The sequence below is a fragment of the Sparus aurata genome, chromosome 2 (genome assembly GCF_900880675.1).
Source record: "Sparus aurata chromosome 2, fSpaAur1.1, whole genome shotgun sequence".
Taxonomy (NCBI): Eukaryota; Metazoa; Chordata; class Actinopteri; order Spariformes; family Sparidae; genus Sparus; species Sparus aurata.
In genome coordinates, this window is record NC_044188.1 from 28784307 (window position 1) to 28805108 (window position 20802).

General features: G+C 43.6%; 3 protein-coding genes across 3 annotated transcripts; 2 read left to right on the forward strand and 1 right to left on the reverse strand.

Moving 5' to 3' along the window:
• Positions 1–2134: 2134 nt before the first annotated feature.
• Positions 2135–6110, forward strand: scg2a (secretogranin II a). Its single transcript, XM_030440936.1, has 2 exons — positions 2135–2270; positions 3775–6110. Exon 2 carries the CDS (start codon positions 3783–3785, stop codon positions 5718–5720), a length of 1938 nt encoding a protein of 645 aa, XP_030296796.1. The 5' UTR covers positions 2135–2270; positions 3775–3782; the 3' UTR covers positions 5721–6110.
• Positions 5835–11104, reverse strand: ap1s3a (adaptor related protein complex 1 subunit sigma 3a). The gene is made up of 5 exons (XM_030440971.1): positions 10927–11104; positions 9815–9993; positions 8237–8345; positions 6611–6748; positions 5835–6524 (listed from the first exon to the last, which is right to left on the reverse strand). The coding sequence occupies exons 1-5, from the start codon at positions 10927–10929 to the stop codon at positions 6489–6491; spliced, it is 465 nt and encodes a 154-aa protein (XP_030296831.1). The 5' UTR covers positions 10930–11104; the 3' UTR covers positions 5835–6488.
• A 698-nt stretch (positions 11105–11802) lies between these two features.
• dhrs12la (dehydrogenase/reductase 12-like a) lies at positions 11803–20768 on the forward strand. The gene is made up of 10 exons (XM_030440960.1): positions 11803–11952; positions 14444–14577; positions 15553–15635; positions 15730–15825; positions 15971–16052; positions 16145–16206; positions 17392–17496; positions 18074–18164; positions 18321–18458; positions 19764–20768. Exons 1-10 carry the CDS (start codon positions 11897–11899, stop codon positions 19877–19879), a joined length of 963 nt encoding a protein of 320 aa, XP_030296820.1. The 5' UTR covers positions 11803–11896; the 3' UTR covers positions 19880–20768.
• Positions 20769–20802: the final 34 nt, after the last annotated feature.

Sequence of the window (20802 nt, forward strand, 5' to 3'; positions counted from 1 at the left end):
TAGGCATTATAAAGCCACTTATTAGCTTTTTCTGAAGCTAATACATATGTATTTTTGTATGTCTTTTTACCCCTGAAGACCATGTAATATGGTCCAATGCCAAAAAGACAATAAGAAGACCTTGAGTTTGTATTATTCTGTCAAAGTGACATTTCCAAAGTCAAGAATTAACTCTGATACTTGATGAGATGATGGTAAATAGTTATCCATCTTCCATCTTACAGTAACTTCTGAGGTTTCTTAATTGGGCATCGGTTTTTGTGGGACTGGCTCAAAACCAGTCTTGAAAAGGACTGAGATCCAGAAAAGTGAAATCAAATGCTGGTGACCCCAAACAGTCACAGCACGCTGCCGCGTGAAAAGAGGAAAACTACTAATTGCCTCCGAGAAACTTCTCGTTCAACCTGAGGAAAGGCTTATGTTTTATTTTAGTGGACAGGCGAGTGGAAATGGGGGTGGAACCGAGCTGTAATTGGTTTCTGTTTACCAGTAATCATGCCACAGAAAACAACCACAAGCAATTAGCCAGACAGCTTGGGCTTTATCAGTGCAAAAGTGGCACTGTGTGTGTGTGTGTGTGTGTGTGTGTGTGTGTGTGTGTGTGTGTGTGTGTGTGTGTGTGTGTGTGTTATAGTCATGAGGGAAAATGTAATTAGGCTGAGAGAGACATGAGATTACAATCAGCTCCTTTGTCCTGGTTTCTTTGGCTGAATCGTTGCGTGCGACAATCTTAGAAAAGGTAGACTTGATTCTGACAGTGACTGTCACTGTACTCCCTCAGAAAAGATCCATACAAATACTGAATGTGAATCATATACATCCACGTCTAAAAGCAGTGCATGTGAAAGGTCCGAGCCTTTAAAGTTATTTTAATGAGTTTGAAAGGATGCTCCTGTGTGTTTGTGGGAGCGTGCGTGCGTGCGCGCGTGTGTGTGTGACTCAGCGCTGCAGACACACCGGATAAATGATTCTTTCGGTGTTTCAGTATGTCAGAACCTTTTCTTGTGCCGTTTCATGAAATGTTTCTTTGTCCTTCTAAAATCTTCCAAACCACAAACACTGACAGCTATTTTACCAATCCCCACTGCTTTCCTCATTCAGAGTCAGTGGTTTGTCCATATGTCAACAGCGACACGGGTCTCTGAACAATGGTGGGTGGATTCAGACGCATGAACATGTTGCAGAGCCTCCCTTTTGTTTCTGTGCGTGAACACGGACCACTCTGTGTACGGCAGCTGTGACAAAGCTGGAAACAAGACAGCTCCGGTGAATATCACGGGAGCGGGTCAGTGGAGGGTAGTCTGAGCCCACATCAAACGCAACACGGAGAGGGATTTATGAATGAAACTGCGCACGTACGCGCGCACGCACACACACACACACACAGATCCATGCCAGACACGATTTGACAGGCAGCCAAAAATAGAGACCACAGTGACGACCAAAGTGCACTCTCTCTCTCCACTGAACACACACACACACACACACACACACCCCTCTGCAGTCCCTCTGTCACCCCGCCCGTCTCGGGCTTTGGCGGAGTCCGTATGTGAGTCATCGGTGGTCTTTAACCGTCTCCGTCCCTGAGTGCCGCAGCAGAGACACAACAGCAGTTCAGTGACGACAGCCGCTCAACAGTCACCACTACAGCGGGACACAGCACTGTACAACCTTCAGCGACGACACAAAAGGGAAAAGTGAAAGATGAAAACAATCGCGTGTTAAGCGATTGAACAACCTTTACTTGGCAACTGAGGAGAGAAAGGGGCATTAAAAGGTGAATGAATGAGTTTGAGCGGCTCTGTCTCCACTTCTCTCAGGACTTCTTAATGAACGCGCTCACACATTCTGTCATGTCACTGCACACAGCCCAGACGGGAAAGAGTCCGTCTTTAATCTTTAGTCAGTCAATGGTCCTAAATATAGCCCCGTTATGAATTTATGCATTTCAACAGGAGCTGCGACAAAAGTCGTTATGCAGCCAATGAGACGTGCTGGGTCACAACCAGCGTCAGTTCATATTCTGAGAGGGAAGCGGTTTTTGTTTGGCTGACTCAAATTAACTGTGTGTGTGTGTGTGTGTGTGTGTGTGTGTGTGTGTGTATGTTTGTGTGTGCGCGCGCGCTCCTCGTTCTGTGACGCACGAGTCAGGTGGTCCTTCTAATAGCAGGAGGAGCTGTCCGCGGTGCTGAAACCAGACTCACACCCGGAGACGAGCAGAGGGAGGCTCAGTTCACCCGCGAGCCTCCGGAGAAACTAACGACACACAGGTAAGACAGGTGGTTACTGACTGCATGACCCACACCACACCACTCACATGTGTTTCCCGTCTGTTGCGCGTTATATGCCGATAGGGGTTTGTTGTGCGGTGAACTTGAGCTGGCTTCTTGTTGCCGGCGGCTCCGCTCCAACCTGATGCACCGCCACAGATGGTTGAGGCGGAGAGGTTGCGTTGCGTTGCCCGCAGTTTCTTTGTTCTCACTTCGCCTCAGATTATTCAGAGTTTGCTTGCGCTCTGTTGGTCTTACGTGCTTCTTTCTGTAAAAAAAAAAAAAAAAAAAAAACAACAACAAAAAGTAGAAACAAGTTCGGCGGATCAGATTGAGGCTGGAAAAATGAAGGAGTAAAGGTCCAGTCCAAAAGAAACGAAAGCATGTCGTTGCATCGTCGCTTGATGCTCTGTTGTGTATTTTTCTTTTCTTCCTCGTGTTTTGGAAAAAGTTCCCGCCTCAAAAATAAAAGAATAATAAAAAAAAAAAACAAGAAGGGGGTTAGAGTTACTTAACATTTAATTTTGCACGCATTTGCGTCGAACATTGCTCATTAGATAAAAAGCTGCTTCGTGTAAATGCTTCGTATGAAGCCTTTGGCAGAATACAGACACCTGAGGGTAAGTGGTTCCAACGGAACACCGTTCAGTTTGACTTAGGACTTGAAAACAGTGATAATTGGGTTTAGAGGTTCTCCGCGGTTAAAGGAGAGGTTCTGTGGGAACATCAGCCTTACCGGGTTACCTTGACAACGGGGCCGTGACTCGCGGAGAGCAGCAATTTGACGACTAATGAGATTTGCACGAGAGCTGCATGCCGCTGCTGTTACTGCCGCCGGCTGATCCTAAAATACCAGCAACAGGCAGGGGAAGATACAAACATCACCATCACCATCATCACCATCACCATCATCATCATCATCGTCATCATTATTATTGTTGTTATTATCATTATCATTAAAATGAAGATTGGCCACTGCTTGCTTCTGCATTCGATTTATATTCCATGAAAACGGTATGAACGACATATATGTAATTTTAAAAACAACGTAAAAACATTTAAAATAGGTCTAGATAAAATAACTTACTTAAATGGGTGTGAATATACAATATATACTGCCTAACAAAATCCAGTCCTAAATATATAGATAGATAGATAGATAGATAGATAGATAGATAGATAGATAGATAGATAGATAGATAGAACATTTTTGGACTGGATTTTGTTAGGCAGTTCCGTCCAAATATTGTCAGGATATGTGGAGGTGTTTGACCTGGTTTACACCGAAGCAGGACCCGTAGCTCCGATTTTAAATCTGATCTCCTGCCTTCGAATCAATACAAATGTCGCAGTGGTCTGTGATCTTATCACCAGACCAGACATTTAAAGTGATGATAAGAGCAAAAGACATTTAAGAAATGCCAGAGCGGCAACCGTTGCGAACCTGTTAGCTTAATGTGTAAAGGTCAGCGTTGACATGTGCCTCTTTATCTTTCCTCTACAGGCGTCACCATGCCGTCGCTCCCCAAGACCTTCACAGCAGGCGAACCTTTCTGCGTCTGTTTTGCCAACCTCTTAATCCTCCTCCTCCTCAGTTCCCCTGGCGTGCACGGGGCTTCTCTTAGAGAGCACAGACTGCGAGGGAGCGAGTCAGACTCCCAGAGAGGTAATGTCCACCAGGCTCCTAATGCTGACATGCTCAAAGCTTTGGAGTACATAGAGAGCCTCCGTCAAAGAACTGGCACGGACTCCCAGCAGCACGCCCCTCTCACGACAGGATATGATGCCAGCCACATGGATGATGCAGAAAAGCTGCGTGCCATGCTGAGACTGGCTTCTAACCCTATGCAGAGCAAAGACGAGGACGAGGAGGAGGGGGAAGCGGAGGAGGGAAGGGAGGATAAGAGTGAGGAGCTGCTCCAGGCTGTGCTCAGCACCCTCCAGCAGACGGAAAAGGCCTCCAAGCCAGCTTCACTTCGTCCCAATGTCGAAGGGGCAGGCCTGAGGGACGGCGTGTACCCCAGGGTGCAGCAGAAGCAACATGGCATCAGGCCTCACAAGAAGCTGCCGCTAATGTTTGAGGATGAGGAAGAAGGTGAGGGGGATGAGGAAGAGGAAGAGGAGGGGCCAGAGCACGAGAGCCCCTTCAAACGCACCAACGAGAACGTGGAGGAGAAGTACACGCCTCAGAACCTGGCAACCCTGCAGTCTGTGTTCGACGAGCTGGACAAGCTGACGAGCGCGAAGATCATGCCCAAGCGCCAAGACGAGGAGGATGACATGGAGGAGGACGGCGAGGACGAAGACGACGATGTGTTCAACGCGAGGAGCGTGGCATACGATGGCGTGGGCGGGGATCTCGCAGACTGGGGTCCACTGCAAGAACAGGAAGAGGAAGAGGAGGAGGAGAGGGAGAACAAACACGAGGCCGATCGAGGGCTCGATTACCTTGACGACGACGACGACGACGAAGAAGCGGATGAGGATGATGAAGAGGAGGATGATGAAAGCTACCCAGTCAAGAGGTCGAGTGATCAAGATGACGTTGCCAAGCTGGTGGACTATTACCTTCTGAAAGTGCTGGAGAAAACAGAGGAGGAGGAGCAGAAGCGGGAGATAGAGGAAGAGGAAGAGGAGGAGGAGAAGGAGAGGGCTGAGAGGAGAGTGGCTCAGTCACAGTACAGAGATAACATAGATCCGCGGGCCATCTACCAGCTCATTCAGATATCGCAGAAATATCAGATCCCGCCTGAAGACCTGCTGGACATGCTAAAGAGCGGAGAGATGGCGAATCAAGACAAGTCACGAAAGAGCAACCAATTAGCCCGAGCAGAAAACAGGCTCTCTCAGATATCCTCGAAGAAAACGCACAAGTTCCCTCAAGTTCTATTCTACAACAGACGCTTCCCTGACAGACAAAAGACCGCAGAAGAGCTGAGGACAGAAGAGATACTGAACATCCTCGGGTTAGGGGGCGGGGAGGATCGTGCTCCTGTCAGAAAGCAGTACAAGAGCCCGCCGTCACGACTTCACACTCAGCCTCCGAGGCGTTCGGGGGAACCCGCACCCACGCAACGGCGCCTTCCCAGCACATTAAAGGGCGACTACGACGACACCGTGGACGAGGATGAGCTGGCAGCGTATCTAGCAGCTCAGATGCTGGCGCGGTATCCAAAGCCCGCATACAGCAGGAACAACAAGGCGAGCCAAAAGCGGGACGAAGCCGGACAGAGCGCGACGGGCTCTTTTGAGCAGGCGATACAGGATTACTTTGATCAAATGGACTCCGAGAAAAGCCCGAATGAAAAGAGACAGTCTGAGGCAGACGAGAGGGGCAGTGACACACAGGTGCAGGGCTTTGATAATGTGGCGGTGATGAAATTGCTGAGCTACCTGAACCCAGAAACTGAAGAAAGTGATTCTGATGCCAAAACTGCCCATGGAATATAAATAAAGCTGTAGATACATATACATATAAATATATATATATATATTTATTGTTTGGGTGGAGGGAGAGGGGTAAAATAAAGTATTTTGAAGAATAAAACATGCAGTCAACTTAAGTTATTCTGTAGGTATACACAAGGTCTTCTTTATTAGCAGAAAATAGTGTTCGGACATTCATTTTGATGCTCTCTTTAAAAATATGAGTTTGTTGCTCCACGACACTTAACGACCAGTACATGTGACTCACCAGCCTCGCACACACGAACACACACACACACATAACCAAAATCAGTGTTGGATTCCCTCGATTCACTTGTGTTTTTTTGGTAACTCTTTCTTAAATGTGGTCATATGTGACATACCTGAGGTTAATAAAGCATTGACTATAATTTTTCCTTACTGTGTGGTGTTTCTTCATTTACTCATGTCACACAGTGCATCGGTATGAACAGAAACTTTGTCTGTGAATCACTCTTAAGATTACAAAAACACATTCAGATATGAAAAAAAACTACTCAGATTAACTGCAGGCAACACCATTTTCAAAACCCTGAGATTAAACAATCTGAGGCACTGACGGAAATAAAAAAAGAACAATTACAATTCTTAAAAGGTACCAAGAGACGAGTAAGAATCCCCAGGTCTGTGCTTCTGTATCACCGCAGCATTTAGCCAAGTGAGTCATTGTTAGTCACTAAATAGAAATGTTGCGGAGTGATAAACCTTTTGCTTCAAGTCTTGAAATGTGAAACACCCTCGTCTTCTCTCGGCTCAGTAGGCGGGTTTACTCATGTATTCCTCCATCGTCTGTGATCAGAGCAGAGATTTTTATAAAAAAAAACACATTCCACATGAGTAATAAGGAAAGCCCGCTAAACAGTGCCCTGAAGTACCTCTTGGAGCGTGTCAGCCTCCTCAATAGATGCTCCCACGGCTACTTTGGACGTCTCTTGAACTTCTCCTCCCATCAGGAATTCGTCCAGGATGAAGTAAGCCTTCTCGAAGTTGAAGATGATGTCCAGCTCACACACCTGAAACAGAACAATAGAACAGCCATTGGATTAGATATAAATTACACGTAATTGATCAACGGTATGTGGAGTGATGTCACCCGTGAGAGAAGATGACCAGGCCCTTACTGAATATAATAAAGAATATTGAAATAGCAATTTGATTAATTAAAAGAAAAAGGGGCAAGGTGTTTAAGACACTAATAAACAGCCACTTTTTCTTCATCTCCCCCTTTTCTATCTACAGACAGAATGTTCAGTTTAATTCTCTGAGTTTTTGTAAATTTGAAGGCGTGGCCTTGTTTTTAAAATCAAACCAAACTGGCTGGACCTCAAGTGATGCTGCAGCAGAGGCACATTATGGACACCAGGGGGAGTCAAACTGGTTTTTAAAAAAAATGTTTTCAAAGTTAACAGTGAATTGCATGTGAACAGAGTCAAGAGGGATAGGACAGCTGCTGAACTCATTATTGTAGTATGTATTGATAAAACTGAACCTCACTGTGTTCTGTCCCGTTCCTTTTTAGAGTGCCTTGTCAAAGGACATCTTGAAGCCACACCGGCATTCAATAATATTTTAGACAAAGTGTGCTTCTGCCATAAGAAGCAACAGTTTGGGTTAGGCTCTCTCCTGTTTGAACATCACTTTGCCCCAGTCCGCAAAACCAGCTTTGTCAATAAGTCATCTTCCTGGTTCGTGTGGGTGAACAGCACTATTTGCCATTTCCCATCTCTATTTGCGATGATCTGGAACTCCGACTCTGACTCACAGTTGAGCATCTATATCAGACCTCACTGATGTTCTTATGTCTGAATGTGAACAAATCCCTGCAGCCTAAATCCTGTGTAAAAGCTTTCTCAGGGGTGGAGGCTGTTATAGCAGCATATTAAAGGGTAACTCCGCCAATTTTGCACATTAAAGTGTGTTTACAGTTCCTCTTGAGGAGTACTACTGCAGAGGAAGCTGAATGTAAATCTGATACATTTCGTACAGTGATGTCACTCAGTGGCTAAATTGCATTGTGGGTAATGTAGACACCATGTTTTGAAAGGAAGGAGAATGTGTGGGATATAAAAAGGTGAAATCTCTGTTTCTGCTGTATTTTGGTCATATGTTTTTAACGTGTCCATGAGTCCAACAATATAGGAGTGTAATGGTGGACCGCTTTTCCAAACCTGGTGCTTATATCAGCCACAATGCCACTTAGTGACTGAGTGACACCACTGAAGGCAATTTATCAGATTACATGCAGCTTCCTCCAGAGCCACAAAAGGCTTTATTACGCTAAATTGTCCGTGGGCTAAGAATATGCAGTGTGAAAAACCCATGTAGATTTTTAGTATTAATGAATTTGTCAAGAAATATAACATCCTCCTGTAACCTCTAGAATAATTGAAAGCACCCAGTGTGGGGGCGCAGGGTTAACCCACAACCAAAAGGACATTTAAACAGCATCTTGGAACAGCAAGTAACTTCTGCTTAAGGCCAGGGCTTCAGGACCTACTCACATTGCCAAAGTATTTATCCAACAACTCGACATATCTGTGGAGCACTTCAAGGCTCAGCAGCTCATTATCCCGGTCGTCCAGACCAGTACAAAAATACAAACTGGCATACCTGCAACAGAATAGGACAAAGCTCGATTGTTACAGCCATAGTTGCCACACTGTTCAGAAGAAACAAGGAACAATCAAAGACTGCCTGTATGGAGGTTTTTTGGTTAAACTTGTGCTGTGTAGCATTTACTGTAAAAAGTTTCAATATAATTCTGCATGTTTTTAAAGGTCGCTTATCGGAGTAAGGGAGATTTTCATGTCGCTTTTGATTATAAAGCATTTGAAGGTGCTATATAAAACTGTGAATGTCTCAAAACGCTCAAACCCCTCAGAAATGCGAACAAACCGTGTTCAGAAAATATGCCTTTAAACAAGCCGTCAGGACTTCTGTGAGTTTGTGATGTCACAGCTATAAAGTCACCACCCTCAGCCACACCCCGAGCATGGCCGTGTTTGCATAACATGAGCAGAGCCGATGCAGAGGCACGGTGGGCGGTGTCTGCTCGGGCCTGTCAGAGCTGACCAATCAGAGCTGACTGGGCGAGTTAAAAACAAAGCGTTCCAACAGGTAGTGAATAGAGGTGCTACAGCAGTGGACTTTACGAGGATAATAATGTGTTTTTTTAATATTAAAACATGTTAACATGTTCTAGTCGACACGCAAAATAAATATATCAAGCTGAAATTGAGCATGATATGTGCCCTTTAATTATTGTGCACTCATCTGTTGCTGAATGGTGGATATCCCTGCATACAGTGTATGTCTATATTCAAGGGGCAGTCAAAGTGACATATACTTTGAAGAGACTAATAATACATTAAGTTTAACTGTGTTTAATTGTAAAGGTTTTATAAAGGTAATATGTAATAATAATAATAATAATTACTTTAATTATATAGCACCCTAAAACAAGTTACAAAGTGCTTGACAAAGACATAAAACAATACAAATCATACAGTAATAAAATGAAGCAAAGAAAGATATTGAAAAATACTGAGAATTATATTTAAAACGAATTAAATAAGTTGGCAATTCAGGAGAAAGAGAGAACGTGTCTTTAGAAGAGATTTAGAAGAAGAAACAGTTCTCGCCTGCCTGATCTCCCCCGGCAGCTCGCTCCAAAGTCAAGGCACCCTGACTTTACACCTAATGTGGATCACATTATCCCGTGAGGTGTTCCTCTTATTCTGTCCACTTCCATTAACTCTACTTTAATTACCAGATTGTGAAGGTGATGAGATGAGGATAAGCAATGTGTTGCACCATCACTGCAGTGGCCCCATCAGTAATCTAGGTCAGGCTCTGTCAGTTTAACTGTCCCTGTCTGTCAGGGTCTTGTTAACTCATTGTTGATACTGGGTGTGTCTGTTATCAGCGGGTATTTTGAAAGAGGGCACAAGTTAAGCATTAATCGTGAGCAGAGTCAAAGGTCGACTCTGCTCAACAGACAAGCCTGTATCTGCCGTGAAACTAAAACATATCTTGTAATTATAACACAAATCCAAAGCAACCGTGTCTCTGGTCAGCACCTCTTGTAAACAATCTTGAGGTCCCTCCATTGGAGGAAGTTGCAGGAGCGTGGCTGACGGGCCAACACCAACATCACCATGTCCCGGATCACCTTCTTCTTCTCCCGCTCTGTTATTGGTACAAACCATTTCTGCAGCCGCAGCTTCCCCTGTCGGCTGAACAGCAACAGAAAGTGCATCTGTAGAGGGCAGAAATTGGGAGGAAAAAGAGCAGGAAACACTGACTTTGAAATTCAAGGGCTTTTTTGTCTTGCAGTGGAATGGATAACCGCAGAACAGGGTGTCCCATGGCCAAACAGGACGGCTGTGAGGGGTAAAGACATGACTGAAATGTGATCAATGTGCAGCCTTACAGCAGAGCAAAGAGACACACACACGCCCGAACCTCCACCTCCTACTGCAGTGAGTCAGAGCTGCCCACACCCACAAACAACCACCTCACTGCAATTAGGTTTCACAACTAGAAAATGTGAATGAAGATCACATCTACATCACCTCCAGTGCAATAACACAGTAAATACAATGTGTGTGTTGTGCAAGGGCAATTAATAAGAGCTCTTTGCCCCAGAGGTCCAGCTGTACAAAGCACTGCCTCTGATAAAGCAACCATGTGGAGTGAGGAAGGTGCAACATTAACCCTCCCTGTGTGGTGGCTGGACAAATTTAAAGGAGCATTTCAAATACATAAATGCTATATGATTGTTTTTGTGGGATACCACCTACATTATTATTGTTTAATCATAGCCTTGAGAGCACATTTAAACTTGTGCAAATGAAAGCAACGTTTGGGGATTTGCATTCATTTGCCTATCAGACATGACGTGGTTGTTTCCTTGCGACAACTGTCCAAACTTTTCCAAGCTTTTTACTTCCGAGAGCTCCTTTCATAACGCCAGGTGATACACGCGAAATCCCAGGAGCTTGGATAGAATAACGCCACTTGCAGCATTTAAAAAAAAACGACCTTTGATCAAGGAAGTAGTACTATGCATTAAAGAATAAGTAGTTTAAGGAGGCACAGAAACTGACTTTGGCGTTTATTGCAGCGTGGCACCATTTACTGCCAGCAGGTGCATGGATACAAAAAAAAAAAAAAAACCTCGGATACTCACCATTTTGTCTCAGCGGTTCCGGAAGAGGTCACCTAAGTTCAGATGCTCCAGGCTCACACCAGGAATCGCAGTGCTACAGTTACTGCATCTCGCGGGTTCTTCGATGCGGCGACATTGGTGGGTCTTCCCAGAAATCAGCGCGCTCACACCTTCTCCAGTCAGAGCCGCGCCCCGCCGCGCTCTGGGGATGCGCGGATTGGCTGTCCGGTGGCCGCCGGGCAGAGCAGCGCACAGCACGGACAGGTGAGACGGTGCAGTGCGGTGCTGTGCGGGGAGGAGGAGGAGGAGGACACATGTTTATGAGCCATTAAGTTAATTCTGGTGTTATAAAACAAACACAAAGAAATAGAAAGAGTTAGTTGTGTCATAATTTTGAAATGATGATTATGATTATAGAAATTATTATATTAAAATGATGGGATAATAATACATGCCATTGATAATATATATGCAATATGGCGGACATTTCTACCAGTCTCCTAAGGGAGTTTTTTTTTTGTATTATTATTTCTTTCCCATCCTTCAAATGTGTCCCTGTTCTTGTACATATTTTCGTTCTATTCTGTCTTGATAAATAGTTCCACTTGTGGAGTTATTTCAAACTAAACACAGCCAGCTGAGTTCCTTCTTCACAAAGCTACCCAGATTAGACGAGTGTAGGAGCTTGAGCTAACTGTCAGATGCAGATTTTCCGTGTTGTCATCTGTATCTGTACCCCTTTTGTATTATTGACTAGCGGAAGAGGAGCCATGCAATTTCCACAGGAGATGTCCCCTTAAACGCCAGAATGAACTCCTGTGAAAGTGCGCGCAGTGGGAATGGCGCATCCATCCTCGCCCCCGGTGCCGCTGGGTGGCCGCTGGAGCCGTCGCCCCACTGATGTTAATTCGGTGGAGCCACACGTGGTTTGGGTCCAGGGTAAAAGAGGAGGAGAGAGCTGAGAGCAGCGAGAGGCTTCCAGAGCACCGCCATGTCTCTGTACCGCAACTCCGCCTGGTTCCTGAAGGGAGTGACAGAGTTCACCAGGTAAGATGACTTTCTCTCCATATACAGCTGATGAGATGATGACTGAGGAGCTGGAGTCGGTCTGTGACCTCCTGCTGCGTTCGGGGCGCACCCCAATAGTGTGCAGTCCACTTCTTCAGATCAGCACACAGTTCCGACTTTGCTCTGAGGGGAAACACTTTATCAAGGTGTTTTTGCTCTCTTTAATCTCGTAACTGCTTACAAAATTGCCTAAACTATTAAACTGAATGTCAAACGTGATTTTACTGTATTTGTGATCGTTAAAACAACACAGGGTGCTTTGACATTAAAACGTCACTAATGGCTTATTCCATGCCAACTCGACCAGAATCCAGAACTTCTCCCAGTTCATGTTCATGTTAAAGTGTCTATTAAATTAACATGGTCATGCAAAATCATGTAGCTGTACTCCAAATACTGTATAAGTAATGATTTTATTTTCAAGTTTGACCCTTGATACTAAATGCCATAATTTTTGTGTATTCTGATCTCTCTGACTGCTTATTTTTCACTGTTTGGGATTGAGAATTGTCCTAAACGTCCAAAAAACCCTGAGAATACTTGGCAACATCTATTCATTCAAACAGTTGATGCAGAATTGTGACAATAGTTAAATTAATCTCCACTAGTTTTCACTTTCTTGTAGCCTTTTTTTTTTTTGTTCTGTCACACACAGTTCTTTGCTCCTCATCCTTCAACTACCACAAATCTTGCTAAAGATAGTTTTGGAGCTATTTTGACTTTTCCCAAGAGGGATTGTTTTATTTTCCTTAAAACTTTTGTATGTGAAGGTGTTCATATTTATTACACGCTCATCTATGAAAAAGTCCAGATGTTCTATTAATCCTTCATCATTTATGATTTTTTGAAAATAACAAATTCTTCCTTCTTTCTTTCCTCTGGCTGTGATATTACATAGTTTCGGTATCACACAGATAGAAAAGGCTTGAATTCAACGCAGCACAAATATGCACCTATGAAATAAAACCCCTGAGACGGTTTTTCATTGGATTCTGGAAATGTGTGAGTTAAAGCTTGTAAAGGTTTAGTTTGCGGCATACTAAATGTCATCTTATTCTCAGTGGAGAAAATAATAATCTTATTATATTGATATCTTATTAATTTAATCTCACTCCATGAGCCTTTAAATAATATTTTTGAATTATGATTTTACATGGAAAAACTATGATTAAGTATGATACACAGTAATAAATGTGTCTACCAAAATGTAAGAAAACAGTAGTTAAAATTGTCTCTATAAAAGACTCCATTAGAGTGGGATAGAATGAATAAAACAAGAAAACCAGAGCTCTCAGGCCTCGTCATTGAGATTGTGCTGGGAAATTGTTACTGGCATTATTTTCTATTAACTGATATTTAACAGACCAAATGATCAATGCATTCATCACTAAATGAATCACCATATCGATGTATAACGAAAATAACTGTTACTTGCAAATGTATAGTGTTCATAGGGCTGGTTTAGGTCACAGGTTATTCGAGGACTTGTAACGTCATTCAGCTGGTGTCTGCTTCTGCTGGTGGTCGATGATCACTGACTTGAGGTTTTAGTTAACAGAACCTTTGATTACCACTGCATCGTTGAACAGAATGGAGCTGTGGCACATCTGTGAAAATCACTGATTTATGAATTGATCAAAGTTCACAGTGACTCAGCAGGAGCCATGTGAGACCATAAATCAGTTGTTCAACCGCAACGAGGCTCTACATGCGTTATCGGTCCTATCTGATCTCCTGCAGCCCGAAGTTGCCTTTCCTCATCAGCATACAGCCCGCCGAGCTGTCTGAAGAGGTGTTTTGTGATTGTTTCCCTTCTCCCCTTTGTTCTGTGTTATCTTTTCTCCCAGAGAGCTGCCGGGCAACCCGCTCTGACCCTGCACTAATAGCTCTCTGCATGACACCATCGAACAGAGCAGGCATTTAGCCTCAGTATTACCCCCTCCTTGTCCTCTTTATCCCCCCCCCTTCAGCCGCCCTCAACAGTGGCCTCCAGGACAATGGGGGGAATTGAAGGCCTTGGTGCCGCACAAGCTCTAACACACACACACGCACACACACCGATCCTGTTGTCATCGCCGGTAGTCTGACCCTAAACCCCTTCTCATCAGAGATGATGCCAGGCACACTCTCGTCTTCATTGTATCTGTACAGTAAAGCTGTGAAGAGATAAGCTGCGAGGTCAGCCTGGTACAGTAACCAGGCTGACCTCGAACACTGACCTTCTCTGACCTGAACGCACACACACACACACGCACACACACACACACACACACACACACACACACACACACTGTAGACATCAACAGACATTCACACAATCTGATCTCTGAAGGATCTGTATTTATTTCTTCACTTTTAATCTTCACTGATTCTAATGTTGACCCCTTTAGTCTCATGATATAAAGTCTTATCCTAAATATAAACAGGTTGCCAACATGAGTATAATGCAGTAAATGTTGATGTCCTGCAGGAATGCTTACCTGTCAGCCTCCAAGAGGTTTGTGGAGAAGGACCTGGAGGTGTCCATGGCTGGACGTGCCTTCATGATAACAGGAGCCAACAGTGGCATTGGGAAAGCCACCGCCATGGCCATCGCCAAGAGAGGTACCAGTCCCACTGCCTGTTTTTCAGCTCATACATGGGGACGTGTTATTGCAGCACTTGCCTATTTTGGATCATACAAACCATCAGCTAGGACTGGGAAATATGGCCTTAAAATAATGTGCCAGTATTTTTAGGTTATATCATGTTATTCATCTCAATACAATCGAGGTATATATACCTCATGACCAAATACCTTTGTGTTTGTGTTGCAATGATATTGTCGGGATGACGATTGGTATTTAAACTAAATATCATCACACAATGAGATTTTTGGTAAATGATTTTCTGCAATATGGATACACTGACTAAGTTGCTAAAGTAAAGTATTAGACAAAGTACAACAGTCTGGTAAGTTGAGAAAATTATATTATTTTACTGTAATGCAGCTTTAAAACCAGGAAAAGAAAACACTTATGCCACATCATGATATAACAATATCCAGAGTCTCAGATGATATTAAGTCTCATAACACAATGGTAATATCGATACACTGCCAGGCATACAATCAAGTAGAACTACAGTACTTACATTAATCCAAGACCAAAGACCACTTTCACCAATTTTCAAAGAATAATGTAATGTTTAGTTGTCTTTTACCTCGAAATGAAAGGAAATGACTGACTTTTAAATTGATGTGTAGCATAAATGTAAATGATTTTTGCTTTCACTGAATTCCAGGAATGTGTGTGTCCTCCATTACTGTATCCTCAGCTTCCTTACGAACACTATGACAAAAGATAGAAGGATTTCTAAGTGATGTCCGAAATAAGTCAAATTCAATGTAACAAACATGCCCTGACTACTTTGGATATTCTGTGCACTTTACCACAGACACATTTGAGAAGTCATTACAAAGCACTGCAGCTCATACAAAGTGTATGCACAATAATCCCAAACTCTTCTTTTCATCTTGAGTCTATGTGTATTCATCGGCTGCTAAAGACTGATGTTTATACCACGCCATGTTTGTCACAGGTGGAACGGTCCACATGGTGTGCAGGAACAAAGACAAGGCCGAGGAGGCGAGGGCTGATATTGTCAAGGAGACAGGAAATAAAGTACAGTATAACTCACTTCTTTCAAAAAAATTAAATACGGGACCGACTGATTCCCCAGATGTGAGATCGTTCATTACTCTAAATGTCATCACAGGAGGTCTATGTCCACATCCTGGACCTGTCTGAGACCAAGAAGGTCTGGGAGTTTGCCGAGGCTTTCAAGAGAAAGTACAAGGCTCTCAATGTGCTAGTGAGTTACTGATTTTCATATTTTGAAATATATGCCAATATGTCAGTATTGTCTTAAGGTTGTGTACAAAGTCACTTCTCTTATATTTTTAAATATGTTTTGGATCGATATAAGTCAAAAATTGATTGTCTCATGTGTTGTGTAGATCAATAATGCCGGCTCCATAATGAGTCAGAGGGATGTGAATGTGGAGGGGCTTGAGAAAAGCTTTGCTACCAACGTCCTTGGTGAGTCAAATGTCTGGTTGAGGTTTGAAGAAAACATTAAAGGGAAGGAAACATGGGAGTTGGTTATGAAAAGTGTTTTTATCATCCACTAGGGGTTTACATTCTCACTAAGAGTCTGATTCCCTTGCTGGAGAAGAGTGCAGATCCCAGAGTGGTGAGTCTGAGACACACAAGCTATGTTTATCTCACCCAGTCACGATCTCCTACTATCTGTCTGTCTTATCTCAAGGTAGTTATAGACTCCCGGTGTCTTCAGAACTTTTAGGAACACCTCATAGAGTTTAGATTTTGCTGCACTGGTCGTTGTAATCCATAATTTTAATAGGCATTTAATGGGTTTGGGCTGTGGCTATTTACTGGTTAGTTGCTGGTCACACAGATGAGACATGTCCTCAGAAAGCATCCTGAAAATGAGTTACCAAGAATACCTCAGGTATTTAGGGGATGTTTGGCTAATGACACAGGGCCACAGGATGCAGAACAAACTCAATGCATTAGAAAAGGTGGAAAAAGTTGGTCACACCACAATGCAAAAACACCCCATTACATGTAAAAGTACTGCATTAAAAGATATAGCATTATCTGTAAAATGTTCCTGAAGTCTCAAAAGTATTTACTGACCCCTGACAGCGTTAATTTACCTGATAATGTACCAAAAGAGAGGCATAACACGTCAGCAGCATTTCAGCAACTTATATATGTAATGCATCTTTTTATACAGCCAATTTTACCTATCATATTCTTACACTTTGGTCGATAAAAGTATTGCTGTGTATCATACTTAATCATAATTTTTTAAAATATTACTTAAAGGTATCTGTGTTTTATCTGCAATCAGGTGTCTTAGTAACGATGATCTAATGGTAGGGTTGCTAATGTTAGCGTTAGCAATATTAGGGCAGTACAGTATGCTAGGTGCATACTGCAAACATTTCTTTTTCCTACAGACTAGCAACTATGAAGACTCTTGATCGCTGATGATACTACACGCATTACACTATTGGCACACAAAACTTGGTAGAAATTGGAACCAACTGTCAGGCTAACCAACCGCTAACATTAGTATCCTTAGTGTTGGTAAGGTGAGCGAGTGTTAGCAACATTAGCCTCCTTTGCTAGCTAGTTTTAGCAAAGGAACCAACTTGACGGGGCAGATGACTGGAACAACAGTGTTGTGGCATGAATGCAGTGGAAGGAGAGGGGAATGGCACATTTAGGGACTGAATGTTACCAACAACACATTTGAATATAATACTTGTATATATAAGTGTATCATGCCCATATCAAACTTAACCCCCTCTTTTGCCCCTCACCCATGTTTCCATTCGCCCGTGTTCAGATCACAGTGTCATCAGGGGGGATGTTGGTGCAGAAGCTCAGGACAGGAAACCTGCAGTCCGAGAGGGGTCGCTATGACGGCACCATGGTCTACGCCCAGCACAAAGTAAGCTGTCAGCTCGAAAACCTGCTAATGTGATGTACTGTCAGGCTCTTCTGTCCTGAAGTGCGCTGAGTTTGTCAAGGATATATTTTCATGCCAAGTGTATTATTCAAAGAATAACCTAGAATCGTGTGATGAACATATTGCAGTTTGCATATCGCAGCTGATATCGGCCCTTTGTTATTAATCACATCCTGAAATATTTTGTTTACTTTTGATATGAATGAGAGAGTGTTTTTGATTATCTGGCGACTGTGGCACTACAATGAACCTCAATAAATGGTGTAATTGATGGTACGAAGACTAATATTGGCAAAGGCACTGTTTTGGTCCGGAAACATCTCTTAGAGTAACATCCTTCAACAGCCGATGTAAAATAAATCCTGTCTCACATGCTGTCGTAGGTAACTGTGTTAATTCATTATATGCCACATGTCTATTTTATGTGTTTTACCTCCTTGCAGTCCAACTCTCAAATATCATCACTGCATAGACACACTTATTTGTGTGTGTGTGTGTGTGTATGTGTGTGTGTGTGTGTGTGTGTGTCTGTGTGTGTGTGTGTATGTGTGTGTTTCAGAGGCAGCAGGTGGTGATGACAGAGCAGCTGGCCAAGACTCACACGAACATCCACTTCTCCGTCATGCATCCTGGCTGGGTTGACACTCCAGGTATGGCCAGCTCACACACACAGGCACAACACTGAGAATTAACAGCGAGGGCAAAGTTAATCCTCGATCAAATAAAACGATGGTCTCTCCCTAATACTTACTGTAGTTTGTTTCCCCCCATCTCTCTCTCTCGCTCTGTGTGTTGGTGCGCCCCAGCGGTGGCCAATGCCATGCCCGACTTCCATAGCTCTATGAAGGAGAGTCTGAGGACTCCGGAGCAGGGGGCCGACACTGTGGTCTGGCTGGCTGTCTCTGAGGCCGCAATCACAAACCCCAGCGGACGTTTCTACCAGGGTATGTCGCGAAATGAATGCAAACTCTGGCATTGTCATCTACCTACTCATCTACAAGGGATTTGTGTATTTAAAAAAGTTTGGCAAACCAGACAAAAACATAATTTTGGTGTCCCAAGATTTCTAAACAAAAAGGAAGACCTTGGGCTGAATTATGCATTTGTCAGTTGTGGGTTGGCATGGTGTGTGTGTGTGTGTGTGTGTGTGTGTTTGTTTGTGTGACGGTTTGGCCCGTGTCCATTGCAGCTGGAGTGGGTTGCTTTTGGTGCCAGATACTGCCGAGGAGTACAGTGCCTCTATGAGCAAAAACACACCCACAAATGCACTTTAGTAGGCACATACACACACACACGCACACACACGCGCACAAAAACCCCAGTGGTCTTGTATTGGGAGGCTATAGTCTCATGTGAAAGTCTAACTTCAACAGAGACAGAAACATACTGCATTCATCATGTTGTGTGATGCGATCCATATGATCCAGTCTGAATCGTAGGTGGGTTGGTCCACCTCGCTTCCGTCTGTGTATTTATGTAATACCAATATGAAGTGACAGTGACAGGGAGAGGACATGTTTGAGTGACAGAAGACACCGGAATATGTTGTTTTATACCTGCGGTGCCTCCACAAATACCAGTCAAGCTGTCTGCTGGGCTTTTTCTCCTCCTCGTGTCAACACTCACTCAGCCAAACTGCTGTAGGTGCCAAAACTGTAGCAGCTGTCAACACGTCAACATTTATTACTACAGTGGCAACACTTCTTGTTTTTTCATTGTCATTTGCATGAGAGTACAAGTCCTGGGATCTGATGTTGTACAAATCCAGATAACAATTGAATCTTGATATGCGCAAGCAACCACAAAGCTCATTGTTTCATGAGTGTTGATTTTAATACAAACTGACATTTTAATTGGTTAAAGCAGCTTTAAGTGTTATTTTCCTGTATTCCAAGTGTTGAAAAGAACATTTCTGGAATCCCGGGCCACTTTATCCAATCAGTAGAGATAATTTCATAAAGAGGCGGTGCTGTCACCTGATGAACACGCAGAAAAGAAAGAGGCACAGAGGGCTGCATCGAAAAATGGAAAGGAGTTGTGCATTGTGGTGACGTGGAGAGGAGGGAGGGGAATGCTGACTTTGCAGAGACCTTGGCATTTGAATCACGTATCATATCTATAGAAATATTGTGTCTGATCTCTATTGCTTTTGAAACACAGGCAGTATAAAAGCTGACCATCAAACACGGTGTTGAAATCAGTATGACAGCAGATACACCTGGATGTTAAACCTGTGTGTTCTTGCCCAGACCGGAAGATGGTGTCCACCCACCTGCCGCTGGCCTGGACCCACAGCTCTCCCCTGGAGGAGCAGAAGTTAGTGTCTCTGCTGGAGGACTTGGCCAAGACGTTTCAGCCACACTGAGACAGCAGGGACTGGTCGCCGATACGCCGCCAACACTAACACCTTCTGTTCGTACTGACCGAGGCTGGACTCAGTGTTTCATCCCCATGATGATGTAATACACTCCAGCAGAGGGAGCAGATCTGGGTCCTTTTTTATTTTTTTTCTTTCTCAAAGGCATTTGGAGTTTTAACACTACCTGTGGTCTTAAAATGGAACGGGATGAAGAGATACTAAGACACCCAAGCCTTACAATGCCGCATTATACTCACCTGTAACTGGGGGCGGCGAGCAAGAACCGTAATGCTCGATAACTATTTATATGATGACACCTCTTACCATTTGTGGGCTTTAAAAGGACTAAAATGTAACTGTATGAGTGTTTGATACCGAGGCTGCTTTCAAAGGATGTTGTTTTGCTGATGGAGAGAGCACCTTCATACATCAGTTACACACACACACACACACACACACATTCCAGTCTGTTACTTTGACTTTATGAAAGTTGTCAATCAGATGGGAATCTGATATGACCAAAGTCTCTCTCACACACACACTGCATTATTAATTCACAACACCAGCCATGGGTTCAATCTCATACTTGTTGTCTCGATGACTTACAAACGTGCCAAGTGATGTGTGTTTAATGTCATGTCATGTCATGTCAACATGTCAGTAACTTGTGTATTGTAGTGCAGCTTGTGCTCAGGCTGGAGATGAGGCGCTCTCTCCATCAGTCGAGTGCCTTAAGTTACACCACGCAGCAGCAGCATCATGTGACATGTGCAATAAAACATGTATTTGAGACTCAGTAATATCTAACCAGCGCTTTTAAAAATACCTTATACTGTGACTTTGGCTTGAGTTTTATCTTGTAAATGCTTGCTTGAATAAAGAAAATGGCTCCATGTCTTGTGACTCATTGTACTGCTGGGTAAACTTTG